The sequence below is a fragment of the Triplophysa dalaica genome, chromosome 24 (genome assembly GCF_015846415.1).
Source record: "Triplophysa dalaica isolate WHDGS20190420 chromosome 24, ASM1584641v1, whole genome shotgun sequence".
Lineage (NCBI taxonomy): Eukaryota > Metazoa > Chordata > Actinopteri > Cypriniformes > Nemacheilidae > Triplophysa > Triplophysa dalaica.
The window spans coordinates 7820715-7836049 of record NC_079565.1 but is presented as its reverse complement, the minus strand read 5'-3'; the positions used below and the strand labels follow the sequence as shown (position 1 = coordinate 7836049).

The 15335-nt window shown below is 40.9% G+C and overlaps 3 protein-coding genes across 8 annotated transcripts in view; 2 read left to right on the top strand and 1 right to left on the bottom strand.

Moving 5' to 3' along the window:
* si:dkey-219c3.2 (transcription initiation factor TFIID subunit 4) overlaps positions 1-2450 on the bottom strand; it is a 35269-nt gene extending 32819 nt beyond the window's left edge. Inside the window, exons 1-2 of one of the 2 annotated variants that reach the window (XM_056739643.1) lie at positions 817-2450; positions 550-710 (exon numbers count right to left, since the gene is read on the bottom strand). In XM_056739643.1, coding sequence (XP_056595621.1) covers positions 550-710; positions 817-2068 — 1413 coding nt within the window. In that variant the 5' untranslated portion in view covers positions 2069-2450. The remainder of the gene's footprint in view (positions 1-549; positions 711-816) is intronic. The other variant, XM_056739645.1, reaches the window with a different exon arrangement.
* On the top strand, positions 1926-5231 carry dnajb9a (DnaJ heat shock protein family (Hsp40) member B9a). Of its 4 annotated transcripts, none has more exons than XM_056739648.1 (3): positions 1926-2046; positions 3301-3529; positions 3676-5231. In XM_056739648.1, the coding sequence occupies exons 2-3, from the start codon at positions 3313-3315 to the stop codon at positions 4104-4106; spliced, it is 648 nt and encodes a 215-aa protein (XP_056595626.1). In that variant the 5' UTR covers positions 1926-2046; positions 3301-3312; the 3' UTR covers positions 4107-5231. The 4 variants fall into 4 exon arrangements, with proteins under 4 accessions (XP_056595626.1, XP_056595627.1, XP_056595624.1 ...); XM_056739649.1 differs by having other exon boundaries at positions 1938-2046; positions 3305-3529; XM_056739646.1 differs by lacking the exon at positions 1926-2046 and adding an exon at positions 2573-2646.
* A 401-nt stretch (positions 5232-5632) lies between these two features.
* Positions 5633-15303, top strand: dnm1l (dynamin 1-like). 2 transcript variants are annotated; one of them, XM_056740293.1, is made up of 19 exons: positions 5633-5855; positions 7101-7245; positions 8424-8470; positions 8608-8679; positions 8758-8844; positions 9405-9567; positions 9683-9803; positions 9937-10068; positions 10199-10405; positions 10539-10659; positions 11968-12123; positions 12365-12454; positions 12570-12662; positions 12761-12814; positions 13043-13114; positions 14188-14328; positions 14481-14590; positions 14706-14865; positions 14939-15303. In XM_056740293.1, exons 1-19 carry the CDS (start codon positions 5754-5756, stop codon positions 14993-14995), a joined length of 2130 nt encoding a protein of 709 aa, XP_056596271.1. In that variant the 5' UTR covers positions 5633-5753; the 3' UTR covers positions 14996-15303. The 2 variants fall into 2 exon arrangements, with proteins under 2 accessions (XP_056596271.1, XP_056596272.1); XM_056740294.1 differs by lacking the exon at positions 13043-13114.
* The last annotated feature ends 32 nt before the right edge of the window (positions 15304-15335 follow it).

Below are 15335 nucleotides of genomic sequence, written 5' to 3'. Positions count from 1 at the left end.
ACTAGATTAAATTCAAAAATACTTGTGAGAAACAATCCCTCTTTTATCCCCCCAATTTTCTCGGTGAATATAACACACGTGTTCATTCTATTATAACATTTAACGTGATAATTGATTTGCAAAATAAAACTACACAAAATACACTTATATTACTACGTAATTCCAAATAACATAGCTCATTTGTATTCTACATAACGTAAAATAATATCTGATTCTCTAATGCTTCTGAAGAACAAGTGTAAACAAAACCTATATTGAGATGAATGTATACATTTTTAAGCACGCTTATGTTTGTAAAGCAGTCAATAGCACATATAAACCTCCACAGTTGTGTATGAAAATGTTGCTATTTACATTTGTTTAATAATGCAATATCATTTTGTGATTATAGCATATAGCTCCTAGCATTGCAAATGTACTGTCACATGCACGGTCAAGTATGTTTGACACATGCATGACTGTATGTTTAGATGTTAGAGACACCCTCCACACAGTGATGCCGTGCAAAAGAAAATGTAAAGATACTCAGAACACTTGTCTCGCTCATACCTGGGCAACAGATGTGGTGACTCTGAAGGGTGCTACGGCCGTAGGTGTTGCAGGTCTCGGAGACAGCGTGCCCTTATTTTGATTCTGAGCTTTGACCTGGGCCAGGACTTGCTGGGGAACCAACACCAGCTGACCCACCTCTGTGCGTACCAGAACCATGCCTACAGAGAAGAGTCGCAACACAACCACACATAATAGACATCATAAGTCACTTTTTCAACTTTAGAGTACTCAAACAAGTATAAAGTAACCAAATGGAGCGCTCACCTGGCGGTATAGTGAATCCTGGAGGTAACTGGATATTTTGCTGCTGCGGCCTGACCACAAGCTGAGTCGTAGGTGCCCCCAAGCGCTGCTGGGGTATCCCGGTCGCCGTCCCTTGAGTCGGCGTGCCGGGCCTCAACAGGGTCGTAGGCTGGCCTACGAGGGTCGTCGTCGCTGGCTTTGCGAGTGCAGAGGGAGTGCTTGCCACAGGAAGTGAGGTCACCACCGGACTAACCTGCATCGCACTGGACACAATAATCTGAGTGGGCGTGCTGGGGTGCAAACCTACAGGAGCAACGGGGAGCTGGTTCGGGACGATAGCTTTGATCTGGCTTTGAGGGTCAGATTTGGGCTCAGTGTTTGTTAATGCCACGGAAGTGGACCCGAGAGCCAATCCTGAGACTTTGGGGTCACCTCCATTGTGTACAACACCTGTGATGGTATTAGGAGGCCTGTGCAGTGCAATGGTGGGATTTGCTTGACTGTCTAATGGTTGTGGCAGTGTGCTACTGGGCTGAGCAGACACGAAAGCGGTATTTGTGTTATTAGGAGCAGACATGTTGCTTTTACCTACACCTGAACCAATGTCAATACCATTTACACTGCCGGGTCTGGCTTCAACTTGCAATCCCGCCACAGAGGCGGGAGCAGACGCTATTACAGAAGAGTTCAACGTGCCACTGCTTCCGTTCAAACTCTGTATTCTGGCGGGAGCGGTCCGGATGTGATTCGTGTTGGGATGAGAGTCCGTTGCTGCTGCGTCACTTGAACAGCTCGCGGACAAAGTTGATGGATTTGATGCCGCCGTTCCCGCTGAATGATACTGCGCCCGATTCGTAGCGGTAACCAAAGATGCGGAGTTATTAGACAAGTTCGAGGCGGACGGGACAGAAAGAGACGCCTGTATCCTGTCCGGACCGTTTTCCAGAGACTTTCCCTCCTGATTTCGCTCTGACTGGCGCTGCTGCTCCAGTGTTGTTCCTACTTGGGCGGGCAGCAATTTTCCCAAGTGTGGATTTATCGCGCTGGAGGATGAACCCGGTCTCCTTATATCGCCCACCGACTTGTTTTGTCCGCCGAGCTGCGATTCTAACGAGCCTACGAGGTCACTGACGGCTTTCTCGTCCACTTCGGAGTAGAGCATATCTTCCAGTGGATCGGGGACGCCCGCCATCTTTGAGAGACGCTTGAGATGTGCGCACTGCGCGTGCGTTGTTTTGCAGCAGAGGCATTGTGGGTAGTGTAATGACATCATGCGTAATATTTACAGCTGTTGTCGTAAACTTGTCATATCTAAATAAGAATACTGATATTATTGGCTGTACAAAACCGGACATGCCTTGTAATCCCTGTAAATAAAGGATGTTTTAAGTATTAGTGATGCCCATTATAACCTATTGTACGCAAACAGTCACGGTTTAGGTGATGATTAAACATTTAAAGATAAATCATATTTGAATATGTTATTTTTAAAAATTAGTTTGAATCATACGTGTTTAGAAAAATGATTGGCGTTTCTCCCTTTAATCTGGACCAAACGTTTTTTTTTTACGTTTTAAATATAGAAATAAAATCGTGTTCTGTTATTTTTAAAGCATCTGAATTATTTATAGTAGGTTATCAACCTCTTGAATTTTTTACAAATTGTAATTTGACACTAGATGGGTATCTGCGTAAATAAAACGCAACCAGACGTTTTCAGGCTTCAGACTCGTTTTTAAGGATTCACGTGGTACAGAAATGAACCAATTGCATTGCGAGTCGTGTTGTACTGCCAAAAGATTGAAAACAACGGTCTAGGTTTGATCGCTTCAAACATTGCTGTCAGAAAGAGTAAGTACACATTCCTATTCATGTTAGCAGTCACGTCGTATTAAATGTTTATATATGTAAAGCATTTATTATTAGTGCAGATGTAACGATGTGTTTATCCGAAGGCTCCATTGTATAGTTGCAGAATAGGTTTAGAAAAAATGCAGAGGGCTGACTAATGTCTTTTTAAAAGTTGGTTGCGTTTTCGTGTTTAATCGGGGTTTTGTAATGGCAAGTTTAGCAAGGAATCATCTTCAACATGACACAATATAGAACAAATGTAGTGTAACGCAAAGCAGGAGTTACAAAACATCTTGGTAAAAACATCTCATACACCGGTAACGTTAGATTTAATATTCCATGCCATAGCAATCTAAATATAATCACTAGGTTTGGTTAATCAAAATAGTTAGAGTTTCGTTTATTATAAAATCAAAAGTACGATGTTATGTAAATCTCTGTTATGCAAAGGGGCGTGGCGCATTGGTAGAACTGTTACTTTGTGTTGCATTTCTGCAGCCGACGTGACGTAGAGTCATTCAAATTATATCACGAGGGCAAATCCTGTTGACAACGATAAAATCGACTATAAAATGTATCATGACATGGTTATCAAATGTGTTATTATGGTATGTGATACTTCTACCAGATAAAGTCTCTTTGCTCTCTTATCAGACAGCTAGAAACATGGCCACAGCACAGTCAACGCTGATGTTCGCAGTGTGCATCCTAATGATAGCAGAATTTATACTGGCCAGAAAAGACTACTACGATATTCTCGGCGTCCCAAAAGATGCTTCTGAACGTCAGATCAAAAAAGCATTTCACAAGCTTGCCATGAAATATCATCCAGACAAAAACAAGAGCCCGGATGCGGAAACAAATTTTCGGGAGATTGCAGAGGGTAAGTGTCAAAATGGTTTCCTTCTTCTTTAAATTTGACCGGTTTGTGATAATCTGTCAAATGAAATAGCATGCTTTTAAGAAAATATACAGATATATTTATTGTATTGTTTCCCACCCATTCATTTGAAACCTCTTGCTCCTCAGCATATGAAACCCTATCCGACGAGATGAGAAGACGAGAGTATGACCAGTTAGGAAACAGTCCATTTGCAAGTGAAGACATGGGTGGAGAAAGAGGCGGGCAACATCACTCCTTTGATTTCAACTTCGATGACATGTTCAAAGACTTTGATATCTACAGCCAAAATAGGCACGCTCGTCCGAAACGTCATTATGACGAACAATTCAGAGCCCACCAGCAAGCACACAACCGCCATAAGAGACATGTTCAGGGTGCTTTTGGCGCTGGTGTCTTCGAAGGCATGTTTGACGATATGGAGAAGATGTTTACATTTGACAGGCACGTCAAAAGGACAGAAAGCAGGTTTCAGGGAACGGCCAAACAGCACTGCAGAACTGTAACCCAGAGGAGGGGAAACATGGTGACCACTTACACTGACTGCACCTCATCTTGAATATCAGAGCGAAGCACGGCTCAGAGGATTATGCTACTTTATTTTTTTTGTCTAATAAGACTGATTTATTTGTTTGCTGCTGTGAAGAGTGAGATGCGATTTTATCTGTGACTGTGAGTGATTTATTTCTGAGTAGGATGAGTAGTTTGGAGTTTTCAGTTTGATTGACACTATGTTAAATAATAGAGCCTCTTAAACAAGTAAAAAATCTACATATTAATCTTCTTTGAGATTAATTTCTTCAGGGGAAATTGTGACCCCCCTTATATTAGTGTGCATATATATTTAAATTGCACTTCCTTAACATTTATAACAAGTGACTTTACTCACAAAATTCATTGCTTTTATAATTGTTTAAAAAATCCTGACCCATATCATCACAGAGACCATATGTATCTGCCATTACTTAATTTTTTATCTTGCTTTTTTTCGTTTTGGTGCTAAATCATCAAAATATGGACTCATGAGCTTCATATTTTCACAAAAATCTAGTCTCTTATTTTTATCTGAAGCTAAAAAATGTTTGCAGAAATGTTGTGAATAATAGAGTTAATTATTCTTAATTGTTTCTCAAATTATCACTCGTTTGTTAGAAAGTGTGCCTTTCCCACTCATTGATTCAATTGGAATGTAAACAAATTGGAGCACTTTTTTTACCTTGTGTGTATTACAGTTTGCATGGCTGAAAAAAAACTGAGCTTAGTTTTTCATCTGTTGTCCAGTAGGGTTTGTAAACAGCTTTCTTTTAGGAAAGCAAAACAAGTCTTGACAGGCCAATGTGTATAACATCTATACATTTTTGTTACAAAGGATTTGCGTGAAGATGTAACTCCTGCGGAACATGGACGACTTGAATTTCTTTTTTTATGTAAATATTACGTATTACTCAGCTTTGATCTTGTAGACATCACCTGTGTTGAATGTTCTTGTCTTAAATAATCTTGTGTGCAATATTTAAAGGCAGCTGTCCTGTTGGCATAAATGTTAACGCTGTCATAGTTATGAGTCTCAATTGACATCCGGCACTTTCTCTATTTCAATCCTATGGATGAAAACAAAATAGCATTTGTGCCCAGATGTTTAATATAATGTATTTGGGTAGACAATAAAAAGTGTTAAAAACTGTGTTTGTAACCTTTTTGGTTTAATATGACACTGGTCTGTGTTTTTCGGCCCATTATTGAACAGTTTTAGCATTCGGTCCATTTTAATATATATTTATTTGTATTATGGAACATTATATTATACATATGTAGTTAGTGGGATAACAATACAAATTGCGTAAATATCTGCAGGGTTTCATTTTTTGGCAATAATTGAACCTCCTATTGTTATACAAGCCTCTCCCCAAAAAAACCTGTTTCCCCTGCTCAAAATATTTTTGTTGCGCCCTGTAGTAACGGTTGCGGTGGCGCATTATCTCCTCTCAACAATGCTTAGAATTGTTTCCAGAGATTTCAGAAGTGGGTCAACAGATGTTCATACGCCTAAAACTACAACTCCCAGAATGCTTCAGGGCGCAGTTTTTCCGCGGCCGGGTTGGTTCTTGGTGTCTGCGTGAGGGACATTGGTTGACTTTGTGCTCTGTTTAGCCGGGGTAGTTGCCTTAGCTCATTCATTTTGACAGGAAAAGAGAACGTCAACGCGATGGAGGCTCTTATTCCTGTCATTAACAAACTCCAGGATGTGTTTAACACGGTCGGGGCAGATATCATTCAGTTGCCGCAGATCGCAGTGGTGGGAACGCAGGTAATGTTAGGTTTTAGTTGCGCTTTCCATTAACACTGCCATTGAAAGTCGCCTGTGATGTGTTTAAAAAGATTGAGCTGCCCAACCTTTACCACACGTTTGAGGACTTGTAACCTAATGAATGAAGGAAGTGTAAGAGCGCGCATACGTTGCCTAAAAACAGTCTAGCTAGTGTGTGCATGGTTTTAAAGGACAGCCTATTATTAGCCATCATTAGCATTTCTTTATATCTGCGACACTAGATGTATACGACAAGGTCATTTTCATAACTGTATCTCGCTTTAAATTGACCATTAATAAATAATCGCATTGATGAACAGTTGAATTAAATTATAGGAGCTGTTACGCTAGCTAGCGTGCTAACCCAGCTAACATAAAAAGTAACGTTAATGCGCCACGGTCGGTCTGAACCTGTCAGATCAGACTGCGTGTGCATGCGAAACAGTTGCAGGAATCGTGCAGTGTGAGACTCATCGGTGTATAGATAAACTACAACATATGATATGGCATCTAAGGTTGAAAAAACAGTATGCTTGCGATTATGCTGGAACTATAAAATAAGAAATAAACATAGTCATTAATAAGCATTATAGTATCTTAAATATGATGGTGAATAAATCAGTTGTCAGATAGACAGTGGCACTGGTTTAAGTGACTACTGCAAAAGTCTGGATATTACTGGTTTGGGTTACTGGCATCCTCTTGAAAATATATTTTTATGGTTGTTTTTACATTTGTGCCCCTAATATCGCTCCAAACATTGGCTCTACTTGCAACGCCCTTGTTAGTATACTTTCCTACAAGTCGTAACACACACTTCATGCTTAATGCTGCTAGATCATAAAGGGATAGTTCACACGTCTTTCATCATTTATTCCGCCTCATTCCAAAACCTGTATGACTTTCTTTCTACAGCGGAAGATATTTTCGTAACATTGACCTCCATCATATGGACACAAAACCTCTGAGACATTTCTCAAAATATCTTCTTTTGTGTTCCACAGATGAAAGATTGTCATACAGGAATTAAAACGGAATACTTTTCACAAGGGCTGAACTATCCCTTTCACGCAAGGACTTTCATTGAGCAGTTTAAAGGATATGCGCGCCATAGTGGCCAAATGTTCTTAAGCTGTCTGCACAGTTCAAAGTGAATGGTTTATTTGTTTACAGCCAATGACTGTGAACTTTTAAAGTACATGCTACTGTTTGTCAACTTTCTTATGTGGTGAATCTGATTTACAGAGCAGCGGGAAGAGTTCAGTGCTGGAGAGCTTGGTTGGCAGAGATCTCTTGCCCCGTGGGACGGGCATTGTCACCCGCAGACCTCTCATCCTTCAGTTGGTGCACGTAGACCCGGGCGACAGAAGAAAGACGGGCGACGAAAATGGTTATTGTTACTTTTCTATTCGTGTTTCACTTCGAATACAGAAAGCAAACATTTGTGTGAGCTTTTTGCTTGAAAAGTGCAAGAAAATGTCCGTGTTCGTATAGAGTCTGAGGAAGTTACTCAGTACTTGTTGTGTGTTATACTGACCTCTTAATATTGTTTGTTTGGGACGATCAAGCATACTAAGGCCGTTCTGTAGTTTCAGGTATTCGACGTGTGAGCTGTCCTGCTTTTACACCCTTTGCAATACTGTAGTTGTAAGTGACTTAAAGATATAGGTCACGAAAGGAAAATTCTGTCATTATTTATTCACTCTCAGGTTGTTCCAAATCTGTGTACATTTCTTTGTTCTTCGAAACGCATAGGAAGATATTTGGAAGAATGTCAGTAACCAAACAGATTACAGAATCCCCCATTTACTGCCGTAGTAGGGAAAATAAATACTATGGGAGTCATTTTCAGTATGTGTAAAGAATACATGATTTGAGCACGATCTTACCCTGCGTTTGTGTGGTTTTGGATACAGTAGAGCCTCTTGCGACTGCATTGCTGCACTTCCAGGTGTTGCGAGCTAATAACCCTTTGTCATTTCTCTTTAAACACAGACCCCAATGCCTGGAAAAATGGACGCCTTTACAAAGGTCTCCTTTTCCTTGTTCCTTGCCCTCTTGCTTGTTTCGAGCGCCTTATTTTTGGCCTTTATTTTTTGCCTTCATCTCACCCCTCCCTCAATGCAAGCTTTTGTTGCGCTGCTAGTGTCGTGGCTTAAAGTAGATGTGAACTGTCCTGTTTTGAAGTGGTGAATATGAACACGAATTAGGATCCTGTCCAATTAGGATTACTTGCGAATAGCTCACTGACACTCATGTGCTATTTAAACTTCACCTTGTAATGAAGATTTAAGGTCTTTATTGCGAGTGTGTGTGTGTTAGAGAGCCCTACCCACAATGCACTGCGCTTGGGCTTGTTACGTAGCAGTTTGTTTGTTTTGTATCATTTGATGCTTTTTTAAATATATATTTGGTTGTTTTAGTGATGAAAATATGTAGACAGTATGTCAACAGATCTTTAGCAGTGTAAACAAACTCTCCTGAGAATGTAAACAAATTCCTAAGTTTAATGCTTGTTTGTTTGATGCTATTGTTTCATTGACAATGTCCTCAACTATTTTTCCACAGGAGTGGATGAAGAAGAGTGGGGGAAATTTCTACACAGCAAAAACAAGGTATTGAACCCGTACAATACACCTTTGGACAGAGACTTTACAATTGGTGGCCACTAAAGTCAAACGTGCATGTGACCTGTTTGTAGGCATCCATTGTAAACAATTCTCTGCGATTGTAAACGTGTGTCTGCTTTTAGATCTACACAGATTTTGAGGAAATCAGGCAAGAGATCGTAACTGAAACCGAAAGAATTTCTGGTAATAATAAGGTACGTCATCAGGCTTCTGTTGTTTTATTAATACATTATGATGCAGGCATTGTAAGGTTGGTACTCTGTATTTTACAGGGGATCAGTGATGAACCCATACACCTGAAAATCTTCTCGCCACATGTTGTCAACCTCACACTGGTGGACCTGCCTGGCATCACTAAGGTATTTAAACAGGATAACTAGTTACATTCAACAGTATTTCATATTATCTGAGCTACTTAAAGTATGGTTCACCCGAAAATGAAAATTGTCATCATTTACTCACCCTTAAGTTGTTCCAAAGCTATATAAACACATTTTTTAAATCAGATTTGTAACAAAGCTCATCGCTCTGAAAAGCGAGGTGTGCTATGATTGGCCAGTTAACCAGTGTTTAGTGATTGGTCGAATACTGCAAGCGTGTGACGGAAATTTAACGCCTCTTGACATATGTGGAACATCAGGTTTTAAAGAAATGTACTGACAGGTACACCCACCTGACTTGAGTATACATTTGGGCGGTCTTAGTCAACTCATACCACGAACTGACGTAGATTTGTAGGGCGTCTGGTTACATGAGGCGTTTCAGGCAGTTCTGGGTTATCATTTTCTTTTAGATAGAATGCATCTTTTGTTCCGACACTTTAGTTTTTGCCATTTTACGTGTCTAAAACGTGCATGGGCAACTTAAAACACACCAAAGACACAGAAAAACATGTATTTGCGTTTACGTTTATTATCAGGTCCCAGTAGGAGACCAGCCAAAAGACATTGAACTTCAGATTCGAGAGCTGATCCTTAAATACATCAGCAACCCCAACAGCATCATCTTAGCTGTCACCGCGGCGAACACAGACATGGCCACGTCTGAAGCTTTGAAGGTCGCCCGCGAAGTGGATCCAGATGGTCAGCATGTTTCATTTTTTGTAGATATTCATATAATTCCTTTTTTAGCATACCTGTGCAATGCAGATTTTTTGTGAGGCAGCACTTTAATGCATGTGAACTTGACCGCTGTCAGGTCGCAGAACGCTAGCTGTGGTGACTAAACTGGATCTGATGGATGCTGGTACCGATGCGATGGATGTGCTCATGGGCAGAGTCATTCCTGTCAAACTTGGATTGATCGGAGTGGTCAACAGGTAAAAAACTGTATATGTTCCAGTCTTGAAAGCTGGTCAAAATACACTATTCTATATTACTATGCTTGATATGCTCATCCCATATTCAAATGATTAAAAATAAGTATGTTCATGAATTAATGTCTTCATCCAGGAGTCAGCTGGACATCAATAACAAAAAAAGTGTGGCCGACTCCATCCGTGATGAGTATGCCTTCCTGCAGAAGAAATATCCATCGCTCGCCAACAGAAACGGAACCAAATATCTTGCACGAACTTTAAATAGGTAGATATCTGCTATAAAGTGTCAATGCTACAAGATCATTTAAATATCTCTCTAGGTTTGCCGTGCAGGTTTTAGAGCACAGATGTGTAATCTAATATGCATACAAATACTTTCCATATTTCTCGATCAGGTTGTTGATGCACCACATTAGGGACTGTCTGCCAGAGCTTAAGACACGTATCAACATTCTAGCTGCCCAGTATCAGTCTCTGCTCGGCAGCTATGGGGAGCCGGTTGACGACAAGAGCTCCACCTTGCTGCAGCTCATCACCAAGTTTGCCACAGAGTACTGCCACACTATTGAAGGAACGGCCAAATACATTGAGACGGCTGAACTGTTAGTGTGTCCCTTGTTCTTTCATGATATATGATAAATATACAGAATATATATATGATAATGTTTATCACATCAGAATGTGTATGACAGTGAAGTCAGTGATAATCACAGCTGCTTTGTGGTCATATTGTAGGTGCGGTGGTGCAAGAATATGTTACATTTTTCACGAGACGTTTGGTAGGACACTGGAATCAGTCGACCCTCTGGGGGGACTTACAACTATCGATGTGCTTACAGCTATCAGGAATGCCACGGTAGGTTGAATCAAATCTCATTTATTTTCTTCAGTATGTTATTTAAAGGGCCCGGACTTTGGCTGTTTTTGAGGCTTTGATTATGTTTTTTGGGTGTTTATCAATGGATGTTCATCATTCTAATAAAAAAACGTTTTATATTTCACTTATTTCAAGTCTATTGTTCATCGCTGTCCCACTTCTTACAAAACGACTGGATTTCTTCCGGTCTATATAAAGTACCTCCTTCCGAAACGCTCTGACTGGTTAAGCTGACCAGGTCTTTCGCGATTGCCTTCCGCTTCTCAGGCTGTTGTTATTGGCTCTCAGTGTGTGTCAACTTCACTTTATCAGTTAAAAACATAAGGACCCATCGAACGGAGGTCTATTAGTGCGTGAGCAAACCTTTGTTAGAGATCACACTTTATTTCCTACTATGGTGAGGGGAATGACCCCGTACCGAATGGCGTCAGGGGGGTTAAATTAAATAACACTTATAACAGAAGTGGTAGTTTTGCTTTTTTAAATTGGACCCGAGTTTGATAATAAAAAAAGCAGATTGACTAGGAGACATTTGCAAGCAGGACTTCAATGGACGTTTCATAGAAGTGTTTAAGAGGTATGCGCGCACACACAATATCAATGTGTTACACAGAACAGCTTTCACAGCCGATGTTAAAGTCATAGAGGCTGTTATTTGACCGTTGGTTACCTTAGAATGTGTGTAGCTGAATTCTTATTACCAGCTGTAGGACTGTGATGAAAGTGAAAGTAGTTTAGCACGTAGCTCAGTCAAATGTTCACAATCTCTGATAACCAAACACTATTCCAGCGGCTCTTCTCTAGGGAAGACCTCGCCCCTTTTTTTGGCGTATTCCTGTGGGCGGAGTTATTAAAAGCACTCGGAATGGTGACCTCATGCACCCGGGAAGTAGAGGACTGTAGTCTGATCCAGCCGTTCTCTGTAGTCCTTGAAAACAAATTCTGTTAAAGACAATATCTGGCTTGGTACTGAACTTTGAGCTTTATTATTTCACATGTATTATTTATTCTCTAACAGCAACATTACACACTAACTAAAGGTTGAAAAATGGGATCGTGGGAAACGTGCTCTTTAAAATGTCTTTGTTTTTGGATTGTAGTATTTTTATATTGACTCGTGACGTGCTCAAGGACTGCACATTTTTTTAGCACAAGTCCTCTGAGGCCCTTTAAATAATATAGTGTCTTAGATATGGCTGTTACGTAACACCATTAATCTGGAGCGCAGTGATTTCTGAATCTTACAGTGTAACTTTTAGTTAATATGGGTGTGGTGTGTTTCTGCAGGGTCCTCGTCCGGCACTGTTTGTCCCTGAGATCTCATTCGAGCTCTTGGTGAAAAGACAGGTGAAGCGTTTGGAGGAACCCAGCCTGCGGTGTGTGGAGCTGGTGCATGAGGAGATGCAGAGGATCATTCAGCACTGTAGTAACTACAGCACCCAGGTATACTGTACAAGAGAGTCCGGGTAAAACTATATCAACTTTTAATACTCAGCGCATTTATGTATGTTCTGTGTCCAATCTGAATAAACTGGAGGCGGGACTATTTTCAAAGTTATGCTTAACAGTTGAGCTCCAACTAGCTGTTTTTAGGGCAATAACCTGGGTGCACTTCATAAACACGCAAAAGCTAAATCATAGTCATTTTAAAACGTAAATGATGTTTTCTTGTTTTTATCACTAGGAGTTGCTTAGGTTTCCAAAGCTCCATGATGCTATAGTTGAAGTGGTCACCTCTCTACTTAGGAAGAGGCTGCCGGTCACCAATGAGATGGTTGGTCTCATGTCTCTCATTTGACTTAAAACACAAACAAAGTGAATTTCTGTTTCCTGTTTTGTTAAATCCATTTTTCTGTTTATAATTCATTCAATCGTTTACACTGTTCCAGGTTCACAACTTGGTAGCGATCGAGTTGGCTTACATCAATACCAAACACCCAGACTTTGCAGATGCTTGCGGACTCATGAACAACAACATTGAGGTTAACTAACATTTTAATAGTTTCATTTGTATGCAAGGACCACAATTTATCAACTGGAGAATGTTACAAAGTGAAATGTATTTGTTTGTTGGGAACAGGAGCAGAGGCGTAACAGAATGAGAGACATGCCCTCAGCTGTGCCGCGTGATAAGGTACACGTTATTGTGAGATGTTGTGGTTATTACATTCTATTCCAGATATTGGGATTTGCTGCAGATGTTCTCCTTATTGCACTTGTACTCGTGTAAACCTCTCATCAGCATTTTTCTCTCTGTGGCATTTCTATGCTTGTTGTTCTCGACAAGAAGTAGGTAGAACCCTGGTGCTGTCATCTTTTAGCTGAGTCGTTTAGTCTTTTCTCTTCCTGTGTCTCTCTGTAGTCCTTAAAAGGTCCTGGTGGGCACTTAGTGTCGCTTAGCGAGCAGCTCCCTGTTGAGGGCGAGGGCCCTAAGGTGTGTGGCGCCCTCTCTGTTAGTAGGGGCAAAGCATGGTGTGATTTTCAACCCCACTATTTCCCTTAAAATACTTAAAGGGGGCATATGACACGGGTTAAACAAATATTATCGTTTGTTTTAGATGTACTGCATTGTATACACGATTTAAGGTTCAAAAACGCTGTATTTTCCACATACCATACATGTTTGTATCTCCTCTTTGCCCCCCCTCTCTGAAACGCATGGATGTTTTACAAAGCTCATCCCTCTGAAAAGCGAGGTGTGCTATTATTGGCCAATAAACCAGTGTGTAGTGATTCGTCGAATACTGCAAGCATGTGACGGAAATGTAACGCCACTTGACATATTTGGAACATCAGGTTCCAAAGCAATTGTACTGACAGGTACGGCCACCTTACTTGCGTATACATTTGGGTGGTCTTTGTCAAATCAAACCACAAACTGACGTAGATTTGTGGGGGTGTGGTTGCATGAGGCGTTTCAGATAGGTATGGGTGAGCTTTTAGGTAGAATCCTTCTTTTCATCCGACAATTTTTGCAATTTTATGTGTATAATGTATGCATGGGCAACTTTTAACACACCAAAGACACGTATTTGCCTCATATGACCCCTTTAAGCCCACTGACTGCATGGTGACTGAATGTTAAACCAATGGTGGACCTTTTTTTTGTGCCGTTTGTCTTGATCAGAATTACTTAATATTTTGTGTATTTCTACGAAGTTGAATATTGTTTGTGTCAGTGTTTTGCTTTCTTCTCACCAAGCTCTTCCTGTTTTTGCATGATGAGTATTTTTTTGTAAGGTTTTGCAATATTTTTATCAATGTAGTTTTTAGCATGTTAATTAAAGACAGATGGGGTTTTGAGTAAATAAGGTCCAACTGGACTCACTATTTGAGTTGAAGCTGGTTTGGTTTATGGAATTATTTTACTTCACCATTTACTCACGTTTCTATTATTTTAAACTCGTATGACTTTGTGCAGAACACAAAAGAAGATGTTTTGAAGAATGTTGGTGATCAAGCAACATTGAACCCAATTGGCTTCCATTGTATGTTTGTGCGCATCAGGGGGAGCAGGACGGAGGAACGGGGAACTGGCGCGGCATGCTGAAGAAAGGCGAGGAAGGACAGGGAGACGACAAAACCAAACCGCAGAGCTCCATTCCCCCGAGCCCTCAGAGAGGATATGCAGTGAACTTACTTGACGTGGTGGGTCCATAAAACATAAATCCCTTTTATTATTTTGTAGATTGTGCTTAAAGCAACATATTTGGAGTAAACTCACTATAATATGTGTTTCCACTAGTCTTGCCGATGGAGTCTAAATGAATTACTGTTGATTTGATTTGATGTTTTGCCAGCCAGTGCCGGTTGCCAGGAAACTGTCTGCTCGTGAGCAGCGGGACTGTGAGGTCATCGAGAGGCTTATCAAATCCTATTTTCTCATTGTCCGCAAAAATATCCAGGACAGGTGTGTGACATTAACCAGTTTTGAGATCTTAGCTGAAATCGCCATGGTTACTGCAAGATAAGATGCGAGGAGGTCACTGAACCTATAATGTACATGTTTCGCACCATCTTTGTAGTGTACCAAAGGCTGTGATGCATTTCCTGGTGAACCATGTGAAGGACAGCTTACAGAGCGAGCTGGTGGGACAGCTGTATAAACCCCTCCTGCTGGACGACCTCCTCACCGAGTCAGAGGATATGGCCCAGCGCCGCAATGAAGCTGCAGATATGTTGAAGGTAAAAATTGGGACAAGACATTGCGCCGAATGTCAAACATCATAAATGTGAGCTCTCATGTTTCTCCTCACAGGCCTTACAGAAAGCCAGTCAGGTGATCGCTGAGATCCGAGAAACACACCTGTGGTGAAGTCCCACCAGGATGTACAGGCCCCTCCCACTTTCACTCAAGCCCTGCGGTCTGCGCCGGCCGTTCCTGTCTGGATCTGCCAGATAGCCAACTTGAAAAATGCACTGCTGTCAATTTGTGTGTAACGAATATAGTTTTATTTTGAACGCAAGGGACTTCTTCAGCTACATTGAGAGCAGCACATATCACGTCACATCTGCGCACCATCCCATTGTCTTTCATGTATGTATCTCCAGATAATGTGTTTGGCCTGTTAAAGGACCATGTCTCTGATGTAGCCTAAATTAAAGGTAGTGATATAAACAACATCATTTTGTGTGCCGGGCTTTCACAAAACAGA

Coding starts and splice junctions, on each gene's coding strand:
- dnajb9a (XM_056739648.1), top strand. CDS start 3,313: ATGGCCACAGCACAGTCAACGCTGATGTTCGCAGTGTGCATCCTAATG. Junction 3,530..3,675: donor TTTTCGGGAGATTGCAGAGG/GTAAGTGTCAAA, acceptor CTTGCTCCTCAG/CATATGAAACCCTATCCGAC.
- dnm1l (XM_056740293.1), top strand. CDS start 5,754: ATGGAGGCTCTTATTCCTGTCATTAACAAACTCCAGGATGTGTTTAAC. Junction 10,406..10,538: donor TACATTGAGACGGCTGAACT/GTTAGTGTGTCC, acceptor GTCATATTGTAG/GTGCGGTGGTGCAAGAATAT. Junction 14,866..14,938: donor AAGCTGCAGATATGTTGAAG/GTAAAAATTGGG, acceptor TTCTCCTCACAG/GCCTTACAGAAAGCCAGTCA.